Here is a 21,808-nt window from a genome sequence, read left to right on the forward strand (position 1 = left end):
ACACCTTGCCCAAGGGTGACCTGCAGGCTAGCGGGGGGAAGGAGTGCTTTACACCTCTTTCTTGGAGACGTATCTCCACCCTGCCACCCAACGTATATACTGCATTTATTTCTTATTGTAATTTAGAGATTTTTGAATTATGCATAGCACTGCACACTGCCGTCAAACAACCAGCTTCAACCGGTACTGTATGCCGGTGATATTAAACCGGATCCTGAGGTTCTGAGGGTGGGTTTCAGGTTTCACCTGCCCGAGGCGGGAAGGATTGGGATGGCTGAAATGTGGAAGGCGGCAGCGTGGTAGCGTAGTGGTTAGCGTAATGTTATTGCAGCACATTGGGGTTCTACTCCCATTCACTGTAAGGAGCTTGCACGTTCTCCCTGTGAACACGGGTGTTTTCCCCGGGTGCTCCGGTTTCCACCCATATCTCAAGGACGTGCAGATAGGATTATTGAGTTGTGGGGTTGCCATATTGGAGCCGGGAGCATGGTGAAACTTGTGGGTGTCCAGTGCAACCCTCTCTGGTTTGACTTATCGCAAGCAACATATCTCATTGGATGGTTCAGCGTACATGTGATAAATAAAGCTGACCTTGGATAGAAACCCTACTCCAGACGCGAAGATCTATTGGTCTTTAGAAGGTTAAAATTGTCCACAGCGATGAGACGTGGCGACTTTGTGGTTTGGGGAGGTTGGTTAGAGGTCCCTATAACCCCACCATTTGATTATTCCCCTTCCCTCAACAAAAAAGCTATTTACTATCACAGGTGAGTGATTTGGCCTCCAATCCTCGCCAGCATGTCAGGATTTCACCAAGGGGACTGATGAATCAGCCCCACACCCTGGCACATGAAACAAGGGCATTTGTCATCAAGTTGTCCCCCAGCACTGATCAGCTGGCTGCACTCACCAGTCTGTGTGCAGCATAGAGCAAGGTGTTGAGAGCGTCGGTCCTGTGACTGATGTCTTCCCAGTAGGACGATAACACCACCACAGGCTTCACGTTCCCCCACGGCAGGAAGTAATAATGGCAACCTGAGAGAAGTCAAAGTCGGGCTTATTCTCATCTGCACACGTCCACGTGTGCACAGGCACAATGAAACACTTACTTACAGGAGCATCACAGGCATAGAGTGTCAGATACAAACAATCATAAATTTTTACACAAAGAGAACCATTTTAGTTTATCGTCTAAAATTCACTAAATAGACCATTTAAAGTCTATGTTAGTGCAAAGTAATCAAGATAGTTATAACACCATAAGATATAGAAGAATTAGGCCTTTCAGCCCATCGAGTCTGCTCCTTTGTCCCATCATGGTTGATCCATCAAACCTCTCAACCCCATTCTCCTGCTTTCTCCCGGTACCCTTTTATATCCAATAACTTGGCCTCCACAGCCATCTGTGGCAATGAATTCCCCAGATTCGACGCCCTCTGGCTAAAGAAATTCTTCCTCATCTCTGTTCTAAATGGACATCCCTCAATTCTGAGGCTGTGCCCCCGGTCCCAGAGTCCCCAATTAGATGAAATGTCCTCTTCATATCCACTCTATCTATCAATGAGTATTATTTGTGCAATTTATATATTATTGAAAAAACTTATTAATACTATTTATTTATTTCTAAATTAATTTGTATTACTTATTTACTTTTGCAAAGTGTAGTAATTTTTTATGTCTGTGCATGGTATTGCTGCCAATAATCAACAAATTGAACATCATAAACACAAGAGATTTTGCTGATGCTGGAAATCCAGAGCAGCACACACAAAATGCTGGAGGAACTCAGCAGGTCAGGCAGCACCTATGGGGAGGAATGCACAGTTAATGTTTTGGTAAAAGTAGCAGGTAGCATAATGCTTTTCAGCAGCAGCTGTAAGATCAGAGTTCAATTCCTATAGCTATCTGTAAGGTGTTTGCACTTTCTCCCTTTGACTGTATGGGTTTCCTCCCACAGTTCAAAAGTGTACGGGTTAGGGTTATTACGTTCTGGGCATGCTATGTTAGCACTGGAAATGTGGCGACACTTGCCAGCTGCTCCACCACATTCTCAACACAAATGACACATTTCGCTGTATGTTTTGATGTACTTGACGCAAATAAAACTAATCTTTTTTTTAATGTTTGGCACTGTACTGATGTGCAAAGCAACCAATTTCACAGCATACATCAGTGATAATAAATCTGAATCTGGTTGTAAGTTATAGTAATTTTTTTGCCTTCGCATTGTACTGCTGCAGGAAAACAACTAATTTCGCATTATTTAAGTCAGGGGCAATAAAGGTGTTCCATCCACAGGTCCCCATCCATTTACATATTGGCGAATGAGCGGGTTACCTACCGTCAAACACAGCCCGGCTGTACTGGGTGGTGGAGGCCAGGGGGAGGCAGGTGGCATCAAACTTGTTGCCGTAGTTACCGATACTGACCTCGAACTGGATGGCGTCGCTCACCTCCTGCAGCATGGTGGCAGAGTAGAAAACGGCACAGAGGTGGAACTTGCGACGGCGAAGGTGTTTCTGCGGGGAGAGCAGGAGATGGGGGTGGGGTTAGTGCTGGTGGTTCTAATGGCATTGAGGGGAGAGGAGACGGACAGCAGGAGGCGCCAAACCTGGACTTGACAGGCACCGTGCTTTTTTTAAAAAAATAAAATTAATTGATATTATTAATTATTTACACAAGTAACCCTTTTTAATCATACCATCATAGTCAATGCTTTCAGTAATTCCAAGCAACTGAGTGTAGAGGATGAGAGGTGACCTGATAGAGGTGTATAAGATGATGAGAGGCATTGATCGTGTGGATAGTCAGAGGCTTTTTCCCAGGGCTGAAATGGTTGCCACAAGAGGACACAGGTTTAAGGTGCTTGGGAGTAGGTACAGAGGAGATGTCAGGGGTAAGTTTTTTATGTAGAGAGTTGTGAGTGCACGGAATGGGCTGCTGGCAACGGTGGTGGAGGCGGATACGATAGGGTCTTTTAAGAGACTTTTGGATAGGTACATGGAGTTTACAAAAATAGAGGGCTATGGGTAACCCTAGTAATTTCAAAGGTAGGGACATGTTCAGCACAGCATTGTGGGCCGAAGGGCCTGTATTGTGCTGTAGGTTTTCTATGTTTCTGTGTTTTCTAAAGTGGTGGTTGATAGTTTCTTGATTAGTAAGGGTGTCAAAGGTTATGGGGAGAAGGCACGAGAATAGGATTGAGAGGGATAATAAATCAGCCATGATGGAACAAATAGCCTAATTCTGATCCCATGTCTTTTGGTCTTATAGTACTGTACTATTACTAGTCCTTAAAACCAACTGGACCGACGCAGCCCCCTGGAGTGGTAAATGGCTAAGATAATTGAGGGGTTCCTCCCCCAACCCGGCCCCTCCTCCTCCAATAGTGGAACAACCCTACACTGTGGTAAGGACGATGCCATACATTAACATCCCAAACTAATCTGGTAGCTCATCATCGACGTTCCCCACCCAAGACATCAATTTGTGCATGAGCTCCCAGCTGCTTGTTGCCTCTGCGGTCTGGAAGAGACTGTGTACCACACGTGCATGGAGTGTGAAAGACTGCAGCCCCATTCCGATATCTACAGGGCTGCTCCTCGCCTTTTGGTTGGTTTCAGCCTCAACCTCCTCATATGTGGTCATCTATTGCAGGGGGGCAGGGAGGGAGGAGTAAGTGTGCTCCTGGTGCTGGCTAAGGGTCCTGGCTTCCCTGCACTGGGGAGAAGACTGAGATCGTTCACATTTATGTCTCGTAATTTTTTAAACTTCCGGAGGAACTCAGCAGGTCAGGCAGCAGCTATGGTAATGATGTGGTCCGTGTGCAGGTCAGTGGGACTAGGCAGAAAATGGTTCGGCACAGCCAAGAAGGGCCAAAAGGCCTGTTCTGTGCTGTAGTTTTTCCATGGTTTCTATGGAATAAACAGTCAATGTTTCGGGCCAAGACCCTTCTTCAAAACTGAACAGGAAGAGGGAAGAGGCCAGAATAAAAAAGTGGGAGGGAGGGGAAGGAAGATAGCTAGAAAGTGATAGGTGAAGCCAGGTGGGTGGGAAAGGTAAAGGGCTGGAAAAGAAGGATTATGATAGGAGAGGAAAGTGGACCATAGGAGAAAGGGCAGGAAGAAGGGACCTAGGGGTAAGTGATAACTGAGAAAAGGGAATAACATTTTTATCTAAGGCAGGGTATGAAGAGGCATATTTAAGATAATAGTGAGAATCTGTAGATTTATAAAATATGTCAGCTGACAGTTTATCTCCAGAGATGGAGACAGAGATATTGAGAAAGGGGAGGGAGGTGTCACAACTGAACCAAGTGAATTCAGCCTCCTCAACTCCCAGGACAAAAAAATGCCCCATCCAATCCAGTCTCCTGTGGAAGCTGCGATAAGGCAAGGATTCACATAATGTCCAGGCAAGGATAGACTGCAGATAGAGTGCAGACAGCCCAGGCAAGAAAGGTCTTTGAAGAGCATAGTTTCCCTTTGTACAGCATGGGTCTGGAGACAATTTCAATGATCAAAGGCACACACACTAATTAAAGGACAATCGCTTTACTAACTTCAAAGCATCATCAGTTGTCAGGCAGGATGAATCTCAGAGTTGTAGTCTGTATACATACTTTGATTATAAATGTACTTTGAACTTTGAAATCTGCAGTTTCTATTAACTTTTAACATCTGTATTGCGAATGGTGATTGTTCTTGCAAATATCCACAGTTTCAAACATACACAGTTTACCAAATGGTCAACATCTGGAACTGCTAGTCAATTCTGTATAAAAATGCCATTTCTCTGTTCAGAATTCAGAACAGTGTGGTTACAGAGACCATGCTGTTCTTCTTGTGGTCAAGTACAATAAAGTGTGGCTGAGTCATGAGCATGTGTGTGTTCTGAGTCCGATTATTTTGTTTTATTTTCAGTGACAATACTTCCCTTATAATTTAATGAGAAACATAACTGTTGTAAAACTTGAACCTCCAGTATATTACCTCGAGTCTCAGAAGCTCCTCTGAGGGAATTTCTTCGATCTTCTGTTCGGCTCGTTCCACCAACTTGGTGCTCAATTCCAGCAGGACCCTTCCTCGATAGGCCATCGACTCACCCTGGAGACAACAGGAGCAGATGAGGCAAGAAGTGATAATGTCTATTCCTGCTGCTGGTACTAGGCTAGTGTGGCTGCCCATCCCTTGCACTCCACTCCACCATGGTCAACATGGCCAGTGCGGTGACAACATCAGCTCTAGATTCCAGTGCAACACACACAAAACGATGCAGGTATACAGTATAGTGGCTCAGGCAGCATCCATAAAGGACTAAAAGGGTCAAGACCCTTTATCAGTTCTGCAGACACACCGTGTGTCCTGATACAGAGTGTTGCCCTGAGATGTTGACCAACTTCTGCCCCTTACTTTCTAGTCCTGATCAAGGGCTGTGCCCTGAAACATTGACTGTTTATTCCTCTCCATAGATGCTGCGTGACCTGCTGAGTTCCTCCAGAATTTTGTGTGTGTGTTGCTCTGGATTTCTGCCCTAAATGCATAACAGATAGTAACTAACTAACTACTCTCGATTCCCAGCACCTGCAGAATCTCCAGTATTCCAGATTTAGTCTCTCTCTGTTTTTTTTAATGAAAATACCTTTATTACAGGCCTGGCTGGTGGCATAGTGGCATCAGCGTCGGACTTCGGGACGTAAGGTCGCGAGTTCGAATCCAGCCGGCTCCCCTGCACGCTTTCCATCTGTGCTGGGTTACGAGCTGGTGATCAGAAGGCAATGGCAAACCACTGCTGTAACTTGCCTCGTACGCGGTTCCCCACTACGTCAGAGAGGCATGGAGGGAAATCGTCCGCTAACTGGAGAAACTCCGGATGTGACATACCTTTCCTTTCTACCTTTATTACAAATTACTTTCTACAAAATATTACAGCAAACATAGAAATAATTACAATGACTAGCATGATTTAAAATGTTCCCAACCCTGACATTTTTCCCCTGAAGTACCCAACAGTCCCGGAACACCACTATGGTCCCATGGATACTGCGTATTCCCTCTCCATGGTTACCTGCACATGATCATACCTGTGCAAGATTCTGGTCTCTGTTTTCTCCATTAAACCCTGGCCTTTGACCAGTATTGAAATAGTGACATTGATCCCGCCCATCCTATTTGTCCCGCTGCCATCAGGGAGGAGGCTATGCCACATCCACACCAGGACCACCCACTAAAATGGTTACTGTCCCCAAGCAGTGAGGCTGATCAACACCTCCACCCAGTAACCCACCCCTCCACACCCCCAACCACCACTACTTTATCATTCCTGTCAGTCACCTTATGTACTGACACTACTGTGCCTAGCATCACTTTGTGGATATTCAGTCAATGTATAGAAGCTATCTTATGTATTTATATTTATTGTGTTTATTAATTGTTATTTTGATCTTTATCTTATTGTGTTTTTGTGCTGCATCGGATCTGGAGTAATAATTATTTTGTTCTCCTTTACACTTGTGTACTGGACATGACATTAAGCAATCTTGAACCTTGAAGGAAAGGGAAGTCAAGGGAGACCAAGAAGTTCAGCAGTTGAAGGGGTGAGTACCTTCAAGTTTTTTTTATTCATTTACAGGATGTGGGCATCGCCAGCTGTGCCAGCATTTATTGCCCATCCCTAGTTGCCCTTGAGAAGGTGGTGATGAGCTGCCTTCTTGAACCGCTGCAATTCCTGAAGTGTAGGTACACCCACAGTGCTGTTGGGGAGGGGGGTGGGAAATTCCAAGATTTTTACCCAGTGACAATGAAGGAACATCGACATGATTCCAAGTCAAGATGGTGAGTGATTTCGAGGAGGATTTCCAAGAGGTGGTGATCCCATCTGCTGCTCTCATCCTTCTGGATGAAAACAGTCATGGGTCTGGAAGGTGCTGCCTTAGGAACTTTGGTGTGTTGTTGCAATGCATCTTGTAGATAATACACACTGCTGCAACTGTCCGTCGATGGTGGAGGGATTGGATGCTTGTGGAAGGGGTACCAATCGAGTGGGCTGCCTTGTACTGGATGGTGTCAAGCTTCTTGAGTGTTGATGGAGCTGCACTTATCCAGGCGAGTGGCGAGTATTCCATTACACTCCTGACCTGAGCTTTGTAGATGGTGGACAGGCTTTGGGGAGTTAGGAGGTGAGTTACGTGCCACAAGATTCTAGCCTTTGACCTGCTCTGGTAGCCTCGGTGTCGAAATGGCGAGAGCAGTTCAGTTTCCTGTCGAAGGTAACCCCAGGACGTTGATAGTAGGGGATTCAGTGATGGTGGTGCCACTGAATGTCAAGGAGAAATGGTTAGAGCCTCCCTTGTTGGAGATGGTCATTGCCTGGCACTTGCATGGCTCGAATGTTACTTGCCACTTGTCAGCCCAAACCTGGAGATTGTCCAGGTCCTGCTGCATTTGGGTATGAACCGCTTCACTATCTGAGGAGTCATGAATGGTGCAGAACATTGTGCAGTCATCTGCGAACATCCCCTTATGATGGAAGGAAGGTCATTGATGAGTTTCTGGGCATCAACATCTCTGAAGATCTCTCCTGGGCCCAACTTATTGATGTAATTAATATTGTTTTCTCTGGAGTAACAGAGGCTGCGGGGAGATCTAATAGAGGTTTATAAGATTATGAAAGACAGAAAGAGTAAACAGATGGTAGCTTTTTCCCAGGGTTGAAATATCCAGTACCAGAGGGCATGCATTTAAGGTGAAAGGGGATAATTTCAAAGGAGATGTGAGGGGCGAGTTTTTGTTTTACACAGACCGGTGGTGGGTGCCTGGGATGCACTGCCTGGGGTGATGGTAGAAGCAAATACATTAGAGTCACTTAACAGACATTTACACAGGGAGATGCATGTGTGGAAAATGGAAGGATATCGATATTGTGTAGGCAGAAGAGATTAGTTTAGTTGGCCATTTGGTTGCTAATTTAATTTGTTCAGTGGAACACTGTGGGTGAAAGGCCTGTTCCTTTGCTATACTGTTCTATGCTCTATGTTCTTTTGGGCAGATGGGGCTAGTCAGAAGGAAAACTCTGATTTCAAACCTTCGATGGCTCGTGGCTAAACCCACTCGTGGGGAAGACTTCAGGAGTAAAGCCCAGGGAAAAATCTGGAGCTGAGGTCCCTAAGGCAGTCCTTCATTGAGTTCAGTGTTGACTTGCAACTCCTGTGATGCTGCTGGTGCCAAACTGTATCGGTCTCTGCCGTTCCTTTGGATTCGTCAGCTGAGTGGGCAACAGTTGCCCTTCACATTGTACTGCCTTGGCTTGCTAATCAACTGTGGAGATAGCTAGGACAAGATATCCATGGTTGACCCCAACCAAAGTAGGCCTCACAGTTCTATGCTCTGTTAGTCACTGAGGTTCTGTTCAGTCTGGCAGATAAAGGATGACCTACCACCAGCTGGGTGCTGATGGACTCCCACAGAGTCACCGTGCTTCCTACCTTTCCGAGGTTCATGTCCGTGTAGGGGTCGGGGAAGCCCGTGAACTCTCGTGGACTGCCATATAGGTTCACGAAGCAGGGCCCAAAGGTGGGCAGGTATCCCAGACCATCATCAACTGCCAAATAGATAGAGCAGAAATGGAGAGAGATGCAGAGGAGAAAGTTACTTCGGGTTAAAAACTTTTCTGACCCAAATTTCCCTCCAATTCTGATCCTAAAAACTATTCCCAATCCCAACTAACTTTCCCACAGTACCATTCAAATATCCCAAACCCACCCAACCATCCATTCTAATTCATCCCAATCCTACCCAACCATCCATTCCAATCCCATTTCTGCACCATGCAATCCAATCTATCCCAATCCCATTTCTATCTGTACAATCTAGATAACTCAAACCGAGATAAACTATTCCAATCCCAAATAAACTATCCAATCCGCCCACGTCCATCTCAGTTCTAATCTACCAAAGTGGATCTAACCCATCTCAATCTAATTTTAATCACATCCTCCCTATCATATTCCCATCCATATAATCTCAATCCCACCCAAAGTATTCCCATCCCAAACCTAGATAATTCATCCCAAACTCATATAAACCATCTAATCCTGCCTAAAGCACCTCAATTCTAATCTACTGAAGTGTAATGTCAACAATCCATTTCTCACCAACAGAACTCAACCACAATCAATTTCATAAGACCATAAGACGTAGGAACAGAATTAGGCCATCTGGTCCATTGAGTCTGGTCCACATTCAGTCAGGGCTGATCCTTTTTTCTATCTCCTCCTCAACCCCAGTTCCCACCCTTCTCGCCCGTAACCTTTGATGCCATGTCCAGTCAAGAACCTATCAATCTCTGCCTTAAATACACCCAGTGACCTGGCCTTCACAGCTGCATGTGGTAACAAATTCCACAAATTCACCACCCTTTGGCTAAAGAAATTTCTCTGCATCTCTGCTTTGAAAGGGTGCCTCTCTATCTTGAGGCTGTGCCCTCTTGTCCTAGACCATGGGAATCATCCTTACCACATCTACTCTGTCTAGGCCTTTCAACATTCGAAAGGTTTCAATGAGATCCCCCCTCATCCTTCTGAACTCCAGTGAGTACATACCCAGAGCCACCAAACGTTCCTTGTATGATAACCCTTTCATTCCTGGAATCACCCCTGTGAACCTCCTCTGAACCCTTTCCAAGGCAGCATATCTTTTCTTAGACAAGGGGCCCAAAACTGTTCACAATACTCAAGGTGAGTCCTCACCAGTGCTTTATAAAGCCTCAGCATTATTTTCAATGGGAATTTCAATCCCCCCCCCACTGCTAAAACCATCTCCACATCCCACCTCAATACCCAACTCCCACAGTACCTATAGCCCCTAATCTACCACCCTACCCATATGCAACCAGCCTCTAACGGGACCTCCTCAACTGCATATACAGTCTCAACAACAACTCCCAATCCCAACACCATCTCTGCTCATAATCCCACCACCAAACCCCAATACTTTCCACAGCACCAAGAGCAGGACACACTCAGCCAGAAAGTGAGAAATTGGCCAATAGTACAGTCAGGGTTCTACATTTTCAGCTCACTAGTACTTTGATCTGGGATGATGGATGGGTTTCCACTTTGAATTTCTCCATGAACCAGATTAATTTGCTCTGTTAGAACAGAGTTATCTTTTGGTACTGGACAACTGGAGAAGATGTTTTGGAAACTGAGGAGAAAATGGTGAATGTAGCCAAATACCAAGCAGAGACATGACGATGGGGCTCGGTTTGTCCACGTGACAGCATATTGTTTTTGTCATCTTTCAGGACTGGTCCAAATCAATCATCACCCAAACGTTTTCTGGGAGGCACTCCCGTTAGTGGCGAAATGGTCAGAGTTCTGTCTCCTAAACTCAGAGACCCTTATTTGATCCTGACCTCCGGCACTGTGTCACGTTTAAATGTTGCCCCTGTGACTGCATGGGTTCCTTCCACCCTCCCCCACCGGTTTCCTCCCACATCCCAAGATGGTTAGCACCAGTGCACATTGAATTATGTGTCATTAACTTACTTGTGGTGATATGTTGTTTTATGTGCTGTGTGCGATATACAGTGTGTATCGTGGGTGCACCGCGGTCCAGAAGACCATTGTTTTGTTGGTTTGTATATATGTCCAGTCAGATGACAATAAACTTGAACTTCACTGCCGCTGTGAATTGCTCCCAGTGTCAGTGAGGGCGAGAATCTGGGGAGGGGGTGGGGGTGGAATTAAGTGGGGGGTGGAAAGAATGGGTTACAGAGAAAATTAGTTGGCAAAATCAGATGTTTGTTGCAAATAAGTATGGAAAGTGTATGGAACAGGAGATACCTTGGAGCTCCCAGTCAAGTATTGATGATAATAATGGAGCTGAATGTGGAACACAAGAGGAGAAAGCTTTTGCACTTATATAGAACCTGTGGGCAGCACGGCAGCGGAGCAGTTAGTGTGGCACTGTTATAGCTCGGGGTGTCAGAGTTCAATTCCGGCCCCGTCTGTAATGAGTTTGTACGCCCTCCCCGTGACTGTGTGGGTTTTATCTGGGTGCTCCAGTTTCCTCCCACAGTCCAAAGACGTACCGGTTAGTAGGTTAATTGGTCGTTGTAAATTATTCTGTGATTAGGCAAGGGTTAAATAGGCAAGGGTTGCTGGGCAGTGTGGCTTGTTGGGCTGTAAGAGCCTGTTCCACACTAGATAAATAAATCAATAAATAATGTACAAGCCAAAAGCTACAGAGCGTCAAGCAAAGCTTCATCAGCCACAGCCTCCAGCCATGCAAAACTAAACCAAACCATTGAGCACAGTCATCGCAGGGAACGTACAGCCACGGGTTGATTCAGCCTTCGCTGGGGTAATATCTGAAGCATAAAGAAATGAAGACCGTTAGGGGACATGAGGAGGGGAATATGATGGAGGAAGAGAGAGAGAGGGAGGGAGGAGAGGAAATTATAGGTCATCACAATATTCTGGTCCCGGCTCAGAAACTTCTGACGATCATCAGCCCAACTCTCAGATGCAGATTTGCCTACGTTGTAACTAAGGTTGCCTAGTCTTCGTACAGAGTCACAATGAGATTCCTGGCTAGAGTCAGTAGAGGGCAATGTATCAAGGAAGCATCTGTCAACGACGTGGGAAGATATTCCAAGGAAGATGTTGTCCTGTAGTCTACTAGTCCCAAACAAATATGGGAAATGTTGACCAGAAACTTTGGATCTCCCAATCTCCCAACTCTGTGAGACAGGGATCTGTACCCTGACCATTACATTTCAGTCCCTCTTTCTCAAGGCAATATCTGTACACTGACTGGTATCTCTTAGTCCCTCTCTCTCAGGGGAAGATCTATACACCAACCAGTGTCTCTGTCCCTCTTTCTCAGGGGGTTATCAGTACACTGACGGGTGTCTCTCATTCCTTCTCTCTTGGGGGTGTATCTGTACACTGACTTGTGTCACTCAGTCCCTCTCTCTCAGGGGTATATATGTACACTGAACGCTGTCTCTCCGACACCCTCTCTCAGGGGGAGATCTGTACAGTGATTTGTCACTCATTTCCTCTCTCTCAGACAGAGATTGGGTACACTGACTTGTGTCTCTCATTTCCTGTCTTGGAGAAGATCTGTATACTGACCTGTGTCTCTCATTCCCTCTCTTGGGGGGATCTGTACACTGACTTGTCTGTCTCAGAGGGAGATCTGTACACTGACTGGTGACTTTCAGGGGGAAATCTGTACACTGACTGGTGTCTCTCAGGGGGAGACCTGTACACTGATCGGTGTCTCTCAGGGGGAGATCTGTATACTGACCGGTGTCTCTCAGGGGAGATCTGTACACTGACCGGTGTCTCTCAGGGGGAGATCTGTACACTGACTGGTGTCTCTAGGTCCCTCTCTCTCGGGAAGAGATCTGTACACTGACCAGTGTCTCTCAGGGGAAGTTCTGTACACTGACCAGTGTCTCTCAGGGGGAGATCTGTACACTGACCGGTGTCTCTCAGTCCCTCTCTCTCAGGACGGGATCTGTACACTGACCGGTGTCTCTCAGGGGGAGACCTGTACACTGACCGATGTCTCTCAGTCCCTCTCTCTCAGGAAGAGATCTGAACACTGACCAGTGTCTCTCTCGGGAAGAGATCTGTACACTGACCAGTGTCTCTCAGGGGAAGTTCTGTACACTGACCAGTGTCTCTCGGCGGGCGGGGGGTAATCTGTCCCTCTGATCATTCCAACAAGCTGTGAGCACAGTGTGCCACAGTGGTGCGGCCCCTCTCTGATGGACATCCTTTCATGTTCCCAGACCTCAGTCAGACACCACACCTGCTCTCCTGCTGCCTCAGCTCCTCGTGGCCGACAAACCTGAGGGAATGTTTCAAGATAGGATAATGAGCAGCCAAAACTATACACAGCAAGGCGCCAGGGAGAGCAGTGTGATTACCACCGGACTTGGCAATGGCTCTTGGAGTGAGGAGCATCGAGCACTGGGTGAGGCCCAGCAAGGTCACTCTGTCCTGGGGCACAAGGAAAAGGTTAGCGTAGCGGTTCGCACAACGCTAGCACCGTATGAGCCGTTCTGATACTTTGAATTCAGTTCCAGCACTGTCTGTAAGGAGTTTGCATGTTTTCCCCGTGACAATGTGGGTTTCTCTGGGTGCTCCGGTTTCCTCCCATGGTCTAATGATACACTGGTTAGTAGGTTAACTGGTCATTGTAAATTGTCCAGTGTTTAGGCTAGGGTTAAATAGCTGGGATGATGGGTCGCAATGGGATTGCTAAATAAATTAAAAATAAAGCAACAGTGACCCAGAACACCAGATAATCCACTGGCCTAGGACACTGGGAGAATGACAGTGGTCTAGAACACCAGATAATTCACTGGCCTAGGACACTGGAAGAATGACAGTGGCCCAGCACACCAAATAATCCACTGGCCTAGGACACTGGGAGAATCACAGTGGCCCAGCGCACCAAATAATCCACTGGCCTAGGACACCGGGAGAATGACAGTGGCCAAGCACACCAGATAATCCACTGGCCTGGAACACTGGAAGAATGACAGTGGCTCAGGACACCAGATAATCCACTGGCCTAGGACACTGGGAGAATAACAGTGGTCCGGAACACCAGATAATCCACTGGTCTAGGACACTGGGAGAATGACAGTGGCCAAGCACACCAGATAATCCACTGGCCTAGGACACCGGGAGAATAACAGAAGCCCAGGACACCAGAGAATGAACAGGCCTGGGTTACTGGCAGAACGCCCGGTGCCTGGTATGTGAATGCCCGTTTGAACTGGTAGATAGGACTGCAGATGAACTTCTTTCCCAGGGTAGAAGTGTCAAATACCAGAGGGCTTGGCTTTAAGGTGGGGGGGGGGGAAGTTTAAGGGAGTGTGCAGAGAGGGCAATCCTTTTTCCCCCACAGAGCTGCATCAGAGTCAGAATCAGGTTTATTCCCATTGACGTTAGTCGTGAAATTTGTTGTTTTGTGGCAGCAGTACAGTGCAAAACATCAAAAGAAGGTTAAGGTAAGATTAGCTTTATTTGTCCCACGTATATTGCAACATACAGTGAAATATGTCATTTGTGTCAATGACTGACACAACCTGAGGATGTACTGGGAGCAGCCCAGGAGTGTTGCCAAGCTTAGCATGCACGTAACTTGCTAACCATTATTAACATGTACGTCTTTGGACTGTGGGAGCAAACCGGAGCACCCAGAGGAAATCCATGCATTCACGGGGAGAACATGCAAACTCCTTAAAGAAAGCAGCTGGAATGAACCCCGATCACTGGCACTGTAGAATGTTACGCTAACCACTACGCTAGTGTACCTCCTCAACATCTCCATTGGTTACAGTTAAAAAATAAAGTAAGTACTGCCGAGGTAGTATTCATGGACCACTCAGAATCTGATGGCGGAGGGGAAGAAGCTGTTCCTAAAACATTGAATGTGTGTCTTCAGGCACGTGTACCTCCTCCCTAATGGAGGTAAGGAGAAGAGGGCATGTCCTGCATGATGAGGGTCCTCAATGATAGATGTTGGGTACTTGGGACACACCGCCACGGCTGGTGGTGGAGTCAGAGATGGTAGTGGACACATTCAGACAGACACTCGGGCGTACAGTGAACGGAGGGATTTCAGCAGGTCAGTTAGCATCTGTGGAGACAGAAACACCGAGGGAGCTTCAGGTCAATGATCTTGCATCATATCTCTCTTCTCTTAAGCCCATCACCATACTGGGGCACAGAGCACTAACAGGAGCTCGCCAGAGTCCTCTGTCCTGGGCCGATAGAAAGTTGATCAGCCCTGTAGATTCAGCTTTTACCACACAGCCTCGTACGCCTTCCAGGCGAAGATCCTTCCTCTCCCGGGGATGAGCTTCTGCTGGCGTTTCTTAGCTTGGGGTTTATATGGGAGGCGTCGCTAACCCCATTCCCACCCCTCCTCCTCTCACAGCCATCCATGGCAGAATTATTGCATTATATGGGACATCTTTATCTTTCATTTTCTGATTTCCCTCTTCCAACAGATTTCTGAACAGTCCACGAAAACAACCTCATTATTTCTTTTTTGGACAATTTATTTTGTAATGTACAATGATCTTATGTCTTTGCATTGTACTGCCGTCACAAAACATTTCAAAGACATCAATGATGCTGAATTTGAATTTGGCTCTACCTTTGGTGCAGAGGGGAGCAAAAGAAATCCCCAGTACGGGGAGAGGAGATGAGCTACAAAAGGTGGGATCTTACTGCACCACAGTTGCAGAGATATCTGGGTATGAGACCAAAACTCAAAGCATTCATTTTTGGAGTGGACTGTGGAAGAGGCAGAGTTGTCCAATGTGGAAATGAACATATCTATAATTAATGTGATGGGGTGCAGATAAGTCTCTACATAAGGAGGTGTAAGATGTTCCTTCTCTCCACCAGCTTGCAGGACACCTTTGGGCAAGGTGCAGCACCTGCTTAGCACCCACCGCCCGATCAGGGTCACATGAAGACATGGGCGTAGGTGGTGGTTGATCAATGAGCAGCTGGTACATGTCACAAGTCCTGGTTATGTAGCCACTGATGCCAGACAGACGATCTCTGAAGAGTATTGATAATGGCTGGATCACAAACAAGAGAAAATCTGCTGATGCCAGAAATCCAGAGCAACACACACAAAATGCTGGAGGAACTCAGCAGGCCAGGCAGCATCTGTAGAAAAGAGTACAGTCAACATTTCAGGCCAAGACCCATTATCAGGACTGGAGAAAAAAGTTGAAGGGTTAGAGTAGTTAAAAGATGAGGAGTTAAAGGAGGACGACTGCCCATGACTTCTCATCTTTTTTTTTCCAGTGCTGATGAAGGGTCTCGGCCTAAAGTATCCACTATACCCTTTTCCATAGATGCTGCCTGGCCTGCTGATTTCTTCCAGCATTTTTGTGTGTGTTGCTTAATAATGGTTGGAGTCACCTGTCTTGTAAAGACACTGCCCAGAAGAAGGCAATGGCAAACCCGTTTCTGCAGAAAAATTTGCCAAGAACAGTCATGGTCATGGAAAGCCCATGATCACCCACATCATGTGACATGGATCATAATGATGATGATGGTTCACGTCAAATTAACTCACCCCACCCAGCACACCTATTGCTGAACAAAGCTACCATAACCAGCAGTAAACCTCAATCTGCCTTAACTATCTGTGAACTTCGACCTCCCAACTACGAAAACCCATCTCCCTACCTTCGATCTCTCCTCCGGGGGCTGAGATTTTTGACATACACAGATGGGTGGTGCCAATCACATCGTTTTGAGAGAGACGATCCCTGTATGAAGAGAGCAAGACCAGAATTGTCACACACACACACACACACCCTTACAAACACACACTCACACACATCCTTACAAATGCACACTGACACACACACTCCCTTACAAACACACACTCACACACATCCTTACAAATGTCACACACACACATCTTTACAAATGCATACTGACATACACACACACACACCCCCTTACAAACACACACTCACACACATCTTTACAAATGCATACACACACACACACACACACACACACACACCCTTACACACACATACACACACCCCTGACGAACACACACTCACACACATCCTTACACACACTCAACAGGACACAATAAGGGTAAGGTGCTGAGGGAAGGTTTCCAGGTCACCAGGACTTGACAGAAAAACACATTGGATATATACTGCAAACAGTCCCCCAAGTAATCATAGAACTCCCAATCCACAGCCCACAGGCACTCACTGAATACCCTCCCACAGTCCACTGACACTCCTCCCTATCTCCAACCCTCACCAACAGCCCCCGGACATTCACTGACCCATGACCAACTCTCCCCACATGCACTAAATCCCCTCCCACAGTCCACGACCACTCACTCTCGTCACTGACTCTCCCCAGACACTGAATCACCTCTCATGGCCCATGGACACTTTCCCCTGTCACTGACTCTTCTGCACCCACTGAATCTCGTTCCTCAACCTGTGACACTCTCCCCCCATCACTGACTCTCCCCGCCATCACTGACTATCCTGCCATCACTGACTCTCTCCCCATCACTGACTCTCCCCACCATCACTGACTCTCCCTCATCACCGACTCTCCCCCATCACTGACTCTCCCCACCATCACTGACTCTCCCCCATCACTGACTCTCCCCACCATCACTGACTCTCCCCCATCACTGACTCTCCCCACCATCACTGACTCTCCCCCCATCACTGACTCTCCCCACCATCACTGACTATCCTGCCATCACTGACTCTCCCCACCATCACTGACTATCCTGCCATCACTGACTCTCTCCACCATCACTGACTATCCTGCCATCACTGACTCTCCCCCATCACTGACTCTCCCCACCATCACTGACTCTCCCCCTATCACTGACTCTCCCCACCATCACTGACTATCCTGCCATCACTGACTCTCTCCACCATCACTGACTATCCTGCCATCACTGACTCTCCCCCATCACTGACTCTCCCCACCATCACTGACTCTCCCCACCATCACTGACTATCCTGCCATCACTGACTCTCCCCCATCACTGACTTCCCCCCCCATCACCGACTCTCCCCCCATTACCGACTCTCCCCAGCCACAGAATCCCCTCCCATAATCCGTGGAATCTCTCCCATCACCGACTCTCCCCCCATCACTGACTCTCCTGCACCCACTGAATCCCCTCCCACAATCTGTGACACTCTCCCCCATCATTGACTCTCCCCAGCCACAGAATCACCTCTCACAGCCCCTGGACACTTTCCTCTGTCACTGACTCTCCCCAGACACTGAATCACCCCTCACGGCCCTTGTACACTCTCCCCAGCCACAGAATCCCCTCCCACAATCCGTGGACTCTCTCCCATCACCGTCTCTCCCCCCTATCACTGACTCTCCCCCCGTCACTGACTCTTCCCAGACACAGAATCCCCTCCCACAATCCGTGGGCTCTCTCCCATCACCAATTTGAGAGCAGGAATGACTCACCAGTCCGTCAGGCGGATCCGCATTTTCTCACACATGGAAGGAAACTGGGGGAGGAGAAACACTCCAGTTCACATTCCCAAAAAAAAATCACTGGGAAGGCCAGATAAAAGTGGGATACGGAAAAGGAAACATTTCAGTGGGACCTGGATGAGTTTTTTACAAGCAAACTCTGGGTTAGAGTCAATCATATTTACTTCCTCATTCAAGGGGTATGGTGTTTACAGGCTGAGCCTGCAGTTGACTACCCATTACCAGATACTTTTGATAAGGTGCTGGTGAACTGCCTTCTTGAACTTGCTGTGGGTAAGAAAGAAATCGAGATCTATATTAAAACATGAGTTTTCCCTTGCAAACAAGGTGAAGGAGAATCCTAAATTATTCTACAGATATGTTAAGAGCAAAAGGATAGCAAGGAACAAAATCGACCCTCTGGAAGATCAAAGTTGTAATCTATGTGTGGAGCCTAAATAGATGAGGGAGAACTTAAATAAATTCTTTGCATCTGTATTTACTCAAGAGACAGATACAGAGTCTGTAGTTGTGAGACAAAGTAGCTTCAACTTTGAAAGGAGTGCTTCGCAGGCATTCAGGCTAATGCCGGTGGCCCAATCGGTGGCAGGAGCAGAGGACAGCGATGAGGTTTCTCGCAGGTCTTTAAAAGGAGAGCTTCGCAGTCGTTCAGGCTCATTCAATCCCAATCAGTGGCTGGAGCAGAGCACAGTGAATTAAATAAAAGTAGAGAAGGACAAGAGGGGTGCCTATTGTTAGGAGTAGGCTAGTGGTAAGAGTAGGAGGATCAGGCTTTGGCTCAAAGGAGGCTTCAGCTTGAAAGAGGCATTGATAAGTTTCTAATAAGGTTCCCTTTTTTTCTCTTACAGTAGCTAGTGTAGTAAATGGCCGCTGTGTGTTCTTCATGCCAGATGTTGGTGTCCTGGGAGACCCAGAGACTCCCAGGGAACTACATCTGCATGAATGAAGTGTATCCAGCTGCAGCTCCTTGAAGACCGTGTTAGGGATCTGGAGCAGAAGCTGGATGACCTTCGGCTTGTACGGGAGAGTGAGGAGATAATTGTTCAGAGTTACGGTGAAGTAGTAAAGGTGAGTAGCTGGGTGACTGTCAGGAGAAATAGAAATAGGCAGTTAGAGCAGAGCACCCCTGTGGCCATTCCCCTCAAAAATAAGTATACAGTTTTGGATACTGTTGTGGGGGATGACCTCCCAGGGGAATGCCATGGAGACCAGGCTACTGGCACTGAGCAAGGATCTGTGGTGCAGAAGGGAAAGAGGGAGAAGAGGGGAGCGGTAGTGATAGGGGACTCAATAGTCAGAGGAACAGACAGGAGATTCTGTGGACGTGAACGGGACACCCGGATGGTATGTTGCCTCCCAGACGCCAGGGTCAAGGGAGGGAGGGAGTAGGAGACCAGCCAGATGTCTTGGTACATATTGATACCAATAACATAGGAAGGAAAAGCAAAGTGGTCCTGAAGAGAAAGTTTAGAGAGCTGGTCAGAAAGCTGAGACACAGGACCTCCGGGGTAGTAATTTCTAGACTGCTGCCTGTACCACATGCTAGTGAGGGTAGAAACAGGATGATTTGGTAGATAAATGCATGGCTGGGAATTTGGGAGTTTGGATCATTGGGTTCTCTTCTGGGGGAGGTATGACCTGTACAAAAGGAACGGGTTCCACCTGAACCCAAGGGGAACCAATATTCTTGCTGGGAGGTTTATTAGAGCTGCTGCGAGGGTTTAAGCTAATTTGGCAGGGGGGTGGGAACCGGAGTGAAGGGACTCAGGATAGGATGGATGGTAACAAAGCAAAGATAGCGTGCAGTCAGACTGTCAGGAAGGGCAGGCTGATGATAGGACAAAATTGCAGCCACCGGAGTGAGTATCAGTGCATTAGGGATGCAGAATCAAAAAGAGAGGCAAATACAGCACTCAAAGCATGGAATAAGGTGGATGATCTTATTGCACTATTACAGATGGTCAGGTATGGTGTTGTGGCCATCACTGAATTGTGGCTGAAGGATGGTTATGGTGGGAGCTGAAAGTCCAAGGTTAAACAGTGTATTGGAGGTATAGGAAGGTAGACAGAGGGGTTGGTGTGGCTCTACTGCTAAAGAAAGGCATCAAATCAGTAGAAAGATGTGATATAGGATCGCATGTTGAATCCTTGTGGGTTGAGTTAAGAAACTGCAAGGGGTAAAAGGACCCTGATGGCATTTATATACAGGTCTCCCAACAGTAGTTGGGATGTCGACTACAGATTACAGCAGGAAATAGAAAAGGCGTGTCAAAAGGCAATGTTATGATAGTCATGGGAGATTTTAAAATGTAGGTCGATTGGGAAAACCAGGTTGATGATCAATCTTAGGAGTTTGTTGAATGCTGATAAGATGGCTTATTAGAGCAGTTTGTCATTGAGCCTATGAGGGGTCAGCTATACTGGATTGGGTGTTTGGTAATGAACCAGAGGCAATTAGGGAGCTTAAGGTAAAGTGATCACAATATGATTGAGTTGAACTTGAAATTTGATAGGGAGAAAGTAAAATCTGACATAGCAGTATTTCAGTGGAGTAAAAGAAATTACAGTAGTATGACGGAGGAGTTGGCCAAAGTAAATTGGAAGGAGATGCTGGCAGGGATGACAGCAGAGCAGCAATAGCATGAGTTTCTGGGTAAAATGAGAAAGGTGTAGGATAGATATATTCCAAAAATGAAGAAATACTCAAAAGGCAAAATAGTACAACTGTGGCTGACAAGGGAAATCAAAGCTATTGTAAAAGCAAAACAGAGGGCATTCAGCAAAGCAACAATTAGCAGGAAGGTAGAGGATTGGGAAGCTTTAAAAAATATACAGAAAGCAACTAAAAGAATCATTAGGAGGGAAAGATGAAAAATGAAAGGAGTCTGCATCAGTGTCTGGTATGGAGTGGGGGGGTGCTACTGCACAGGACCAAAAGAAGCTGTAGAGGTTTGTAAATTTAGTTGGCTCCATCTTGGGTACTAGCCTACAAAGTACCCAGGACATCTTCAAGGAGCGGTATCTCAGAAAGGCAGCGTCCATTATTAAGGACCTCCAGCACCCAGGGCATGGCCTTTTCTCACTGTTATCATCAGGTAGGAGATACAGAAGCCTGAGGGCACACACTCAGTGATTCAGGAACAGCTTCTTCCCCTCTGCCATCTGATTCCTAAATGGACATTGAACCCTTGGACACTACCTCACTTTTTTAATATACAGTATTTCTGTTTTTACACATTTTTAATCTATCCAATATACATATACTGTAATTGATTTAGTTATTTATTTGTTATTATTATTTTTATTTTTTTCTCTTCTATATTATGTATTACATTGAACTGCTGCTGCTAAGTTAACAAATTTCACATCACATGCCGATGATAATAAACCTGATTCTGATTCTGATCTGTAGAAATCTTTGAATGTTTTTTTGTGACAAACCAAATCTCCTCAAACCCCTGATGAAATATAGCCGCTGCTTTGTCTCCTTTATAGCTGCATCGATATGTTAGGGCCAGGTTAGGTACTCAGAGATATTGACAACCAGGAACTTGAAATTGCTCAGTCTCTGCACTTCTGATCCCTCTATGAGGACTGGTGTGTGTTCCCTCCTGAGGTCCATTCTCAGCCCTTTGGTCTTGCTGACATTGAGTACAAGGTTGATGCTGCACCACCACTCAACTAACTGGTATACGTATCTCACTCCTGAGTGTTTGTCGCTCCTGTATGGTAAATGAAAGC

General features: G+C 46.6%; 1 protein-coding gene across 6 annotated transcripts in view; it reads right to left on the bottom strand.

The window, feature by feature from the left end:
• dysf (dysferlin, limb girdle muscular dystrophy 2B (autosomal recessive)) overlaps positions 1 to 21,808 on the bottom strand; it is a 391,959-nt gene that overhangs the window by 231,433 nt on the left and 138,718 nt on the right. For 4 of the 6 annotated variants that reach the window (XM_072256784.1, XM_072256786.1, XM_072256783.1 and 1 more), the window contains exons 15-21: positions 18,038 to 18,081; positions 16,241 to 16,323; positions 11,335 to 11,370; positions 8,483 to 8,598; positions 4,992 to 5,105; positions 2,342 to 2,519; positions 911 to 1,035 (exon numbers count right to left, since the gene is read on the bottom strand). In XM_072256784.1, the coding sequence (XP_072112885.1) occupies positions 911 to 1,035; positions 2,342 to 2,519; positions 4,992 to 5,105; positions 8,483 to 8,598; positions 11,335 to 11,370; positions 16,241 to 16,323; positions 18,038 to 18,081 (696 nt within the window). The remainder of the gene's footprint in view (positions 1 to 910; positions 1,036 to 2,341; positions 2,520 to 4,991; positions 5,106 to 8,482; positions 8,599 to 11,334; positions 11,371 to 16,240; positions 16,324 to 18,037; positions 18,082 to 21,808) is intronic. The other 2 variants (XM_072256785.1, XM_072256789.1) reach the window with 1 other exon arrangement.

Source organism: Mobula birostris, chromosome 4, assembly GCF_030028105.1.
Source record: "Mobula birostris isolate sMobBir1 chromosome 4, sMobBir1.hap1, whole genome shotgun sequence".
In the NCBI taxonomy this organism is placed as follows: Eukaryota; Metazoa; Chordata; class Chondrichthyes; order Myliobatiformes; family Myliobatidae; genus Mobula; species Mobula birostris.